The sequence below is a fragment of the Orussus abietinus genome, unplaced genomic scaffold, assembly GCF_000612105.2.
Source record: "Orussus abietinus isolate OABI.00-Male unplaced genomic scaffold, Oabi_2.0 scaffold294, whole genome shotgun sequence".
Taxonomy (NCBI): Eukaryota; Metazoa; Arthropoda; class Insecta; order Hymenoptera; family Orussidae; genus Orussus; species Orussus abietinus.
The window spans coordinates 33,468-44,502 of NW_019395992.1; the positions used below are offsets into that span (position 1 = coordinate 33,468).

Consider the following 11,035-nt stretch of genomic DNA (forward strand, 5'->3'; position numbering starts at 1 on the left):
TTGTAGGCGTGAAAACCGAGAAAATGTGCCACTCCCCCTTATTTCGAATGGCTTTTTGAATCGATTATTCTATATAATATATCTCGATAATGTAATTTGTTACAGTTGGCTTATGAAATAGTTAACATTACAGCAAACAAAAATTGCTTTGAATGCATGAAACGTTTTCTTTAGAAACAAAATACGAGAGACTCTGCATTTCTTAAGGACAAAAATTAAAAAAAAGAAGATTGATTCTTTTATATTATGAAATTTACCTAAACGAAGAATCTCTAGGCATTTTATTGCAGACCTCAGGAAATTCTTGTAAGATCTGTACGAAAAGGTCCACCAAGGAATTTGTTATCGCAGTAGCAGCGAATATATTCGATTGTAACTGGGCATGAATTTCTAGCATTCCATCGGTGCCAGGCATAAGTAATTCTACGATACTCTGTAGCTTCTTTGACGAGACGTCAATTGAGTTTTCCATTTTTTTGTGTTGATTGTTTGATATCGTTTGTTCAGCAAATCGTTCAGTCTGCGTTTTATTACTAACATTTATTGGCAGAACGTTCAAAGGTGCAAAAGGATTTTCATTCTGGTCCCCTCGAACTTGTACAACAATAGCTCCATCGTCATCTACTTTAAACATTTTAACCGATAGCATATCATCAACCTGAAGCATTTTATATTTCTCGGATGAATCGTCTGCAACCTTGATCTTCCTGGCAAAATATGATTGTTTACAATACTTTTCTAATTCTAGTAATTCCTTTAAGTCAACATGTTCCTCGTTACCATAGTCAATGTAAAGCACTTTTGCAGGCTTTACGCATTTTAATAAAACCCTATGCCAAACACCGTCAAATTTCGCAGCATAGATATTTCCGGAAACTGGTCGTTCGACAGTTGGCAAATTATTTTTAGCTGCCAGATCGTTTAGTTCTCTCATCATCTGTATGAGATCATTCTCATTTTCAATTTTCTGAGCCCAGTAAATCCCATCTGCCTCTCGGAACACGATCTTAAGATCAGTAAATTTATTTTTGGAAAGAAAATCATCTTTCTGAAAAGAAAACCCTTTATCCGTCTTAATAAAATCCGACTGAGCGTTTGAATCTTCTGAATTTGGGACTGGAGTCTTTGGAACGATGTTAACTTCTGATCGATTATCATTTCTTTTCTTATTAACAGACGGAAACCCCTTTCCGGCACCAGTACTTCTAGAATCTTCAGAGGAATAACGATTGTTATATCGTGAATCCCCCGACATTTGACGATTTGTATTAAACCTTGAGTTATCCGATTCATTAATCGAGCCAAACTCACTCCGATTATTTTGCTTTCCATGTGTAGCTGAAGGAGAATCTTGTTGCTTGTTAGTTCTATCTTGAGGACGAATATTATTATGTTGCGCAGGGCTGTAATTTCCTTTCGAGTTTCGTAAATTCGATTTGAAGTTCTTGTTATGCGAATTATTAGATCCTGTATATTCTACCGATTCAGGGATAGCCACTTCTTCCGTGTTATTTCGTTGTTCTTGATCATGTTGTTTGTTTTGTTTTGGAGAAGGAACTTCTCTCACATCCTCTGATGAATTAATAATCTTTACGTCTGTTACAGACGTTTTGTTACCTTCTTCGGCCACCGCGTCAACCTGAGACTTTGGTCGACGGAGAGCTCCTTCGTACTTAGTTACTCTTGAGTTACCTCGAACGTCCTCATTATTGGAATGGGATAAAGGTTCGGCTGCTTTTATTAAAGATCTAGGGAAATCAAACAGAAAAAATAACTTAATGGTGAAAATAACGAAAATGTACATATAAGGGAACAAAACTTATAAAATTGGGTACTGACATATTTCAGACATCAATGAAACATCCTTGTTAAAAAAAATACAATTTTTCGTGAGAACTAAAGCTGCTCATTGCTCTTGTGCTGCTTCAAATAAGTATTACGGTCATTTATTCTTCAAATAATATTTCAAATAATTCATCATAACAAGAGCAGTTTTTAAATATTTTATGAAATCAACTGAAATATTTGGAACCATTATTTCTTCTAAAATATTTCTTCCAACAAATATAATTATGTATTCATTGTAAAAAAACAAAATATAAGTGAAAATTATTTGATACTATGAAGGTTGAAATAATTATAATTATACCGAAAATATAGTGTAAATATTAAATAAAAAAGAATATATTTTATGTTTCTATCATAAAAGAGAAGCAGTAACATTCAGAGTTGTATTAATTTATTTATTTTAGCCATTGACCATGGAATGAATCTGACTTACATAATATCAAAACAACTGTTTATACGTAAAACAAACGCGTTTATTACCCATGCATTTTGAAACCGTACGTGTGCGTCTTTAAAGCTTATGCATCTCTATCAATTGAGCTTAGAACGTACACGTCAAATATTAATGATATACGTTAATGTCACTTAATTTTAAGTGTAAAATATAATCTAAAATACATTAACATTCCTAATAACAAACTTGAAAAGTGATGAGTGCATATAAATAATTCAAATTTAAATGCATTACTTGTTACTTTTGATTGATACTTAAAATAAAGATTTTCCTGCAAAAATTGACAAAGTGGCTCCGAGTAATCAAATACTATAAGCATCTGTTTCTTTACTGTACTACTTAGAACCTCCTTATTAGAATCACTTTCACTTTATTATGAGTAATAGTTAATTATATCTTATGTAACTTATTAATGAGAAAGTTATTTACCCCCTTAAACTTACTTTACCTAACACTACTAGATTAAATTTTTTTTTTTAAAGAAAGTGAATCATTTTTTTGATGATATGATTTGTACATCTGATTGCAGAACAATGCTAACCTTACTAAATAACAGTTTCCCCAAAACCTAATGAACCTAAAATAAAAAATAACGGTAATGGACAATCGTCTATAAATAGAATTGCATATAAATATACTTGAGTTCAAATATTGAAGTATTTGAAACATTACAGCACAAGGGCTAAACAACTGCAGCTTTGTACCATGAATCCAAGGAAAAAATAAATTGGCCAAATTGTATTATTATGAATTAAAAAAGAAAAATCAGTTTGTATGCTTCGCGATTTGTCCAACACTGAAAATATTGAATACATGTCAATCCCACTTGACATATTTTAATAGAAGACAAAACATGACTTAATTGACAGTAATTGAAATGACGTGTTGTTTAAAAACTGGGGCGACACTGTTTCATCAGAAAATGAATCAATTACATTTTTATAGAACACGCTCATATTCTATGCAGTTTTGGAAGAGAGTGAAATATTCCTTACGGCATTTCTTGACATATGAATTTATGACGAGGCCAATCTGCAGCTTGACATTCTCTGTCACAGTAGAATCCAAGACACCTCTGACACTTACACCTGCCAGTTTTAGAACAATACTGACAATTGCCAATGTCATCTTTTAACTTATTTTCTCCATATTCATACAAAGCCTGTAACAATATGTTCAATTATACCAGTATCAATATATTGTATAACGATATCGATAATCGATTGTTAAAAATGCATGGAATACAATATAAACGGTGAACATACCGCAAGACGTTTTTCATAGACTTTGGAAATCTGGTCTCTTACTGCAGGTCGACTTGGGATGTCGTAACAAGTATAGCCACGTCCCAGAGAAACTAGTCTTTTCCCATCACGTGTATATGCACGGTGACCACTGCAAACACCAGAAGATATAAACCACTCACTAATAATAAATCTAAAATTTATTAACGTGTGAAATACCATATCCCTAACCTTGTCCATAATGTATTTGTATCTGAGAAAGGTTCTGCATTCTCGTAAGGATTGTACATGCGCGGGTCAGCAAATGGCACATACAGTAAGTCATCTTCGGTACAGTATGAGTGAATTGGAACACGAGGAGGTATATTGGTATTAATCAGTGACTGTAATGTGTTTCCACGGGTTCCATAGTTCACTCTAAAATTTGAACATTTCAACTTTTGTTATGTCGTATTAAACAGGAAACATTAATTTTTATAATCACAGTCATCATTTACATTACTTACCCTGGCCCATTTGGATATCTATAACGAGGCTCTGAATCATTCAATCGTTCGCTGTCGTCTATATTACCATCTTTCTTGATTGCACTAAACTCTCCTTCTGGAATTTCTGCTTTTTGCTGGGATTGTCGGTTGTCTCTTCTCTCTAATGCAAAACTCACTTTTAAATGTAGAGGACTCGATGCATTAAGATTTCTAATAGCATTCTCTGCCTCTCGATAGGTGCCATATGTTATATAGGCCCAATCTGAGTTAGGAAGGTTTAATATACTAGTGACAGCTCCATATCGCTTAAATACATCTCTCAAGCCAACCTTAGATACAGGAAAAATGTAATATAAGTGTAAGTATTGAATTGAATGAATGAACATAAGATTATATTATTATATGAATACCATATATGTATGAGAAAATACAAAAAAAAAAAAGAAACATTAGTTCATTCGTCGTAAATATAGAATATTGGTATTCCAAATGACCAATTTCAGTGTAAATGCTGTTTACAATAAATGTACAACAGGTATTGTACCTTGGTGGACACGAATACGTTCCTTACAGATATTCTGCTACCAGTCTACGATAGGAAGCCATTCATATTGGTCAATGTACATATGTATATGATGCACACGAATAAATAAATATATTTTTTTAAAACTTATTCCACATTTCAAGTATTAGTATATTGAAGTATTCAGTATATAGACTTTCTACTTAATTATAAAAGACGTGTAAATTTAATTATACATGCTTAAAATATGAATACAAATAAAGTAACGTATAAATTATTAAGCTAACATATTGTGTCCATACCTCATCAAGTTCTACTGGTATGTTTTTTACATATAGCTTGTACTCCTTTTCTACTTTTCTGTAAGAAAAAAGAAAGCAAGATGAGTAAATGTGAAAGATATTAATTATTCGTAACTGAAACATACTATCATATGTCATTTTAGTAACTCGTCACAGATATATTGATCATCATGGATTAAAAACAAGTAAAGAAAGTAAAGATATAATATCGACAGTAAAACAATGAAGAAATATTGGTTATTTAATGTTATTAAATAAATGAAAATTGATAAAGAGTACAGAATTATTTAAGTATATACTACAAAGGTTCAAGAAAAGTATTAAAGTTGTATAAATAAAATGAGATCATCAATGGGAGATATCAAATATAGCAGTATTTACAAATGTGATAAGAATTCTATAGTAGGTTAAACCTTATATAATGTTTTCTCTAAAATAAATAGGTATGTCTTATCACATGTATTGTTTCAATAATCTTACATTTGTTTAAAAGTTTATACAGAACTATTAAGATCTAAAGAATTTGCAGCGATATATTATCAGCATTAAATTTGGTAATATTCAATGTCAAAAATAAGAGAATAACAATTTCAAATCAAGAAATTAAAGCAAACACCTAGTCATATCTTACAAAAATTTCCTTTTATTGTAAAGAGCACAAGACTGGAAAAAATCTATTTCCTTTTTCTTGCTAGTTACCAGAGCCTACTACCACTTCTGAAATTTAAATGTAGATAAATTCCAAATAAATAATTATTTTGAACAAAAATTCTAACATAACATACGGAATCCCTTTAGTACAGAGCGAAACTTATTCATTAGTATACAATACATATGAATCCATTTAATTTATCGAGAAACAGATTTTTGTAAACTTGATTTTTATCATTTTTGGCCTATAACTCTATAATCTCTCATTTCAAAAATATTTATTCAGTTTCATTATATGAATTGAAATGTAGCTACCGTGAATGGTTTTTGTTTTCGAACAAGTAAGTCAATTGAGTTTGTGTATATCATTAAGGCTTTGCGCGAAGCATTCCAATTGTTCAACACAAATATAACATCTGTTATAATAAACTTCTTTTAAACATACTTATAGTAGCAGGAATAATGTACAAATGTATTTTAGTTGCTAACTTTCATGATTGAATAAAAAAAAAGGCATTAAGAATTAACTTAATCAAATCTATGTATTCTTTGACATCTATTGATAAAATTTATTGACAAAACAAAATAATGTTCAACATTTTATTCATAAAATATACAAAGTAAAACTTATAATAAAAAAATTCATTAACTGAATAAATACATAAATATGTTCATTATAGATGTTATCCTATTATCAATTTGATTTAATAAATTACGTGATATAGATCTTATTAAAATTAAATAATTACATGCTTAGTTTTTACACAATAAAAGAAAAATTGTAAAACCAAAATACAAAAAAATAAAAAGGAACAAGATTCCTATTCAAAATGACAGAAATAAAGGCATATCATTTTGCAGCTATTCAAATTTTGATTAATTTAATAAAAGTAAATGAGTGATTAACTATTTTATTTATATTTTTTTCAGTTAGATGAGATAATGAACTTAGTAGCTGCACATATTTAAATTTTTGAGTATACTTCAATAGCGCTGCTTTAATGTTTTTTTGCAAAATATTAACATCCTGTTATGTACGATAGAATTTCTTTAATTGTCCATACCATTTCATTATTTGTTTTAATATTATTGGCAACATTAATTTTCTAATTCATTAAATATACATTTAACTCTCAGCTCATGTTAGTAGATCTTTTGCCTCCATCTGAGATCTGTTTATCTCCTGTAATATCTCCTGCCATATCTCCAAAGATTAATTGATTACACTACAAATCTTTTAATTTTAATTTCTTAAAAAAATCATGTAATTTGTTTTTTCTCTATTGAGCTAATGTTCCTTGATCCAAAAGATTGATCTTTCGTACAAATTGATCTCATTCACACAATTTCAATATTATTTAACTAAGCAATCGACCCGTGAACTGAGGATTAAATAGACAATTCAACATTGTAGCTTCTCTTAATTTGATATTATTAGCAATCTTTATGAAGTATAATAGAAAGAAAGACAAATTGTTCAAACTCATTACATAATAACCTGGATCAAAATAAATTAAATAACATCCCTTTTTGTGTTTATCGCTTTTCATACAAAAGTAAAAATATAATTTTATTAATGTAACCTTACATATAATTCATCATTGAAAATTATATCTAAGTTTTTCTAAATCATGGCATTATTGAACATAGAGGACACACATTTACCGGTAAAATTTAATAAATTACGATTCGGTCCAAAAAGGGAATTAATTCATGGACAGGTTAGATGTACGAATGAGAAAACAATGCGTTATTATTACCTGTTAGAATTGGTGGCTATATTGTCGGTTAATCCTGCAGGTTTAAAATATGCCATTCTGTCATCCATTTCTGAATCCGATTAACTGCAACTCTATGAAACCGCTCCTATTACTGCTGAAAAAAAAAAAATCGGAAACTGAGTGTACGAATAACGCAACAAAGCACTCTTTATGGTACTAACACGTGCTCAAGGCGGGTAAGTAGATAAAGGCAACCGGCGTTTCACTGTGCTACACTATCGCATAGTACATAGAAACAATGAAAGAAATCTAAAGTAGGACAGGGCTGCTTATATGAACTTTTAAAATCTGGTACCAGTATAATTATAATCTTTGTAAATGTACATACATAGATAATTTGTAAATTCAAAGAAGAAATATCGTAAAGTTCCCTCAGTACACTCACCCACCGTTGCCACCGTCGCGATGCAAAGGGTAGGAGAAATCAACAGCAATGGGAGTAAATCAGAGTAAATTCACTGTCAGCGTAGTAGAAAATAGCGTTACCGTCACCACCATTGTGAAAATGGCCAAACTAAAATCGAATATGGCGGATATGGCGGCATATTTGAAATGTTCTTATTCATTCTTAAATTTGCTGTTATCAAATGGGTTTAAACGATGAATGCAAACGTAACTAGAAGAGTATTTCTATACAGTGAGAACTAGACAGATTTCTTAATTGTAAAATAATTAAATCCATTGTCTCACAGACAGTTATATAAATATTATATTTCAGGAATGAAACGGAGTAGAGAACATAGAAGTTGGAGTAGAGCAGTAAATCACATTAATAGTAGTAGATCTACTCCGATCGAAGCAGCAGTGGCAACTCTGCACTCACCCCGCACATGCAAAAATAGTTAAGAAACATTACAATGATGAATTCTTATGACTCCTAGAAGCCCCTTGCTTTATTAATATACGTAGTATTGAAAATAATTTCAATCCATGGCGCACAGTAGCGCCACTGTATCCAAAAAATGACTACCTTTCCATCGCACTCCTAAATCCGGGAAATATCGGGTCCCGATCTAGTAAATCGCATGTCCCTATCGCAATAATAAATATGCAGATTCGATTCTGAGCGTCTCGATCACTGAAATATTTAGTAAACTGGAACGCTCACCACGCTTTAGCATATACGACGAGCTTTGTCCTAAAGGGAGATAGATTTGGCTGTCTCTGCATCCTTGTTACACAGAGTTCAGTAAGCATTGGTGCGACGAAGAAATGCGATGAGGGGCTCTCCATCTTTGTTTTACTCTCAGAGAAAATATACCTGCCCTTGTTTCGGCGATGCGTGCGCATCATCTATACAGTCCAAAAGGAAAGTTCAGTGGAATGCAAGGAAGTTATAGGGCAAACCTTATCGGTAGGACAATAGTTTGACAGAAGTATGACAGAATGTCATATTTCTGTACTGTAAAATCATGCAGGATGTTTCGCATTTATACCTTTAATTATTGTACTCCGCAATTCATTATCTAAGAATAGTTCTCTATGAAGAAAAACATGTGTAATAGGACTGTATACCTAGTAGTGGGGATGAATTCAAGGACAGCTCGAGCCGAACCCGCTGATGAGCGTTCCAGTTTACTATATATTTCAGTGGTCTCGATCGACACTTAAATTCAGACTTACTGGATTTGCACCCGATAAATCCAGTAATCCAGTTGATAACCTAGGGCACCCGGTGACAGTCAATAATCACCGGTATCTTTAAATCTTCAAGTTCACCGTACGCGAGGACTCCCAACGACCGCAAGCTAGTGAACACCTGGAAATAGGCATAACAGGCAAGACACAAGAAACGCCGACAGCGGTCGCACGGTGTCCGCTGCCAAGGCAAAAACCAAACAGACGACAAGGTGATAATAATGTGGCGCTCGACAGCGACGATATTCTCGAAATTTTCGAATTCCAACCCAGAATGCTTAATTCTATTAAGTCAAAATATAAAATCTTACGTCCTACAATTAAAATCCACTTATTCGAGAATCAAAGGAGAACATTCAGCGAAGCACTATGATGAAACAAGAATTTAAGACAAACCTCAGAAAATATTCCAACAAATCTTTAATTAATATTTCGTTAATTTACGGGGAGTGATGCAACCCATTTTTCATATTTCGAATTTGCAAGTAGACGATACGAATTAAATTCGCTGGAAATAGATCGACCTTGCTTGAACAAAAAAAAACTGAACAAGACACTTGACCTTTAGTAGAAAAGACTAAAACTTAGCTTCAACACTGCAATAAAATCACTATGAGAGATAGCGGAATATGTTAANTTAATTAATATTTCGTTAATTTACTGGGAGTGATGCAACCCATGTTTCATATTTCGAATTTGCAGGTAGACGATACATATTAATTTTGCCGGAAATAGGCCGACCTTGTTTTAACAAAAAAAACTAAACAAGACACTGAACCTTTAGTAGAAAAGACCAAAACTTAGCTTCAATACGGCAATAAAATCACTATGAGAGATAGCGAAATATGTTAAAATTCACCTATCCTTCACTTAAAAAAAATTTTTTTCTTCTTTTTCTTTTTTGTCACTCCCGCTGAACTCTACTTTCACTCTCGTTACAAGTGAGACTTGGCTTTTATCACAAATAACAGAATAAAACAAACAAGAAAAAATTTTACACCAATAAATAATTTTACAGAAGCCCCACGTTGGGCGCCATAAATTTGCGACGGGAATTTGGGATCTCGCACCCACACCCTACAAATTGGTGCCACGCTCAGTTTCTCCCGCGGTGTATCCGATTCGAGCGGTCAGAAAAAATCCCGAACGTGAACGATACGGCTCGCTTGAATTTCTTAAGGGCGCCAGGTATGTCACGACGTACCGCGAAACCGTGGACCAAATCCGGCTAGGATGTTCGGCCCGCTATCGGACAGCCGCGAGAAAAAACCCGGCCCTCAGCTAGTCAGCCCCGTAAGGGTCACGCGACCTTTTGCGGCACGGTAGAGATGGGGGGGTCGCCCACCACAGCGGAGCGGCTTAATGGACTTGGAAATCGGAAAGGAAGACAGAAAGAAAAAAAATATCACGTAGACCTATTCCATCGAGAATCTCGCCCCTCGTTTATTGGGTCTCCATACTGCCCTCACAGAAATACTTCTGGGCCCTACCGGCGCGTGCAGGGATAAATCCTCTAAGTCCGCAACTAAAATGGAGCCACCGGCTCCTCCATAAATCAACTCCCAACTTTCCGGGAGAACATGGGGCACAACGCCCAACCCTCCCTCACCCAGGCCTCCCCAAACGAACGGACATGACAAGCCGAGTGGGTTGGCAACGATCAACCGGAGGGCCCTAACGCAACACTAACAAGAATCGGTAATTACACGCGGGACGAGAAAAATCGGGAGCGCATTCTCTATCAAGATGGGGCCGGTCCCGGTCACGCTAACGGCCGGACATCTTACGTGAACTCCCGCGGGGCACGTGTCGAGGAGGCAAATTACCCGAATACAGGATATTTCTGATTTTCTTTCGAGCGGAAAGGAAACTTCTATTTTGAAAGCCCACTAGGGGTTTGCTCACCAAGTGACTCTCTGCCCTTCCGCGACCGGTCAAAATAAAAAATGGGGCAGCGGCAGCGAACTCGACAACTCCGGCGACACCGGGAGTATCCTGGACAGCGCGCACGTTAGATGTTCCGACCTGTATCGCGGCGCGATAATTTAGATCCCGATTCTTCCTCCTCTACGCGTACCGACGGTAGCAAGGCCGCGACATACTCTC

At 34.3% G+C, this 11,035-nt stretch overlaps 1 protein-coding gene across 9 annotated transcripts in view; it reads right to left on the reverse strand.

Moving 5' to 3' along the window:
- Positions 1 to 8,931, reverse strand: part of LOC105698585 (tudor domain-containing protein 1) — a 28,862-nt gene extending 19,931 nt beyond the window's left edge. For 2 of the 9 annotated variants that reach the window (XM_023434077.1, XM_012422963.2), the window contains exons 1-8: positions 7,677 to 7,715; positions 7,271 to 7,385; positions 4,860 to 4,917; positions 4,053 to 4,363; positions 3,778 to 3,963; positions 3,568 to 3,697; positions 3,298 to 3,464; positions 258 to 1,748 (exon numbers count right to left, since the gene is read on the reverse strand). In XM_023434077.1, coding sequence (XP_023289845.1) covers positions 258 to 1,748; positions 3,298 to 3,464; positions 3,568 to 3,697; positions 3,778 to 3,963; positions 4,053 to 4,363; positions 4,860 to 4,917; positions 7,271 to 7,338 — 2,411 coding nt within the window. In that variant the 5' untranslated portion in view covers positions 7,339 to 7,385; positions 7,677 to 7,715. Of the gene's footprint in view, positions 1 to 257; positions 1,749 to 3,297; positions 3,465 to 3,567; positions 3,698 to 3,777; positions 3,964 to 4,052; positions 4,364 to 4,859; positions 4,918 to 7,270; positions 7,386 to 7,452; positions 7,589 to 7,619; positions 7,747 to 8,914 lie in introns of those variants that run through there. The other 7 variants (XM_012422961.1, XM_012422955.1, XM_012422962.1 and 4 more) reach the window with 7 other exon arrangements.
- Between the last annotated feature and the right edge of the window lie 2,104 nt (positions 8,932 to 11,035).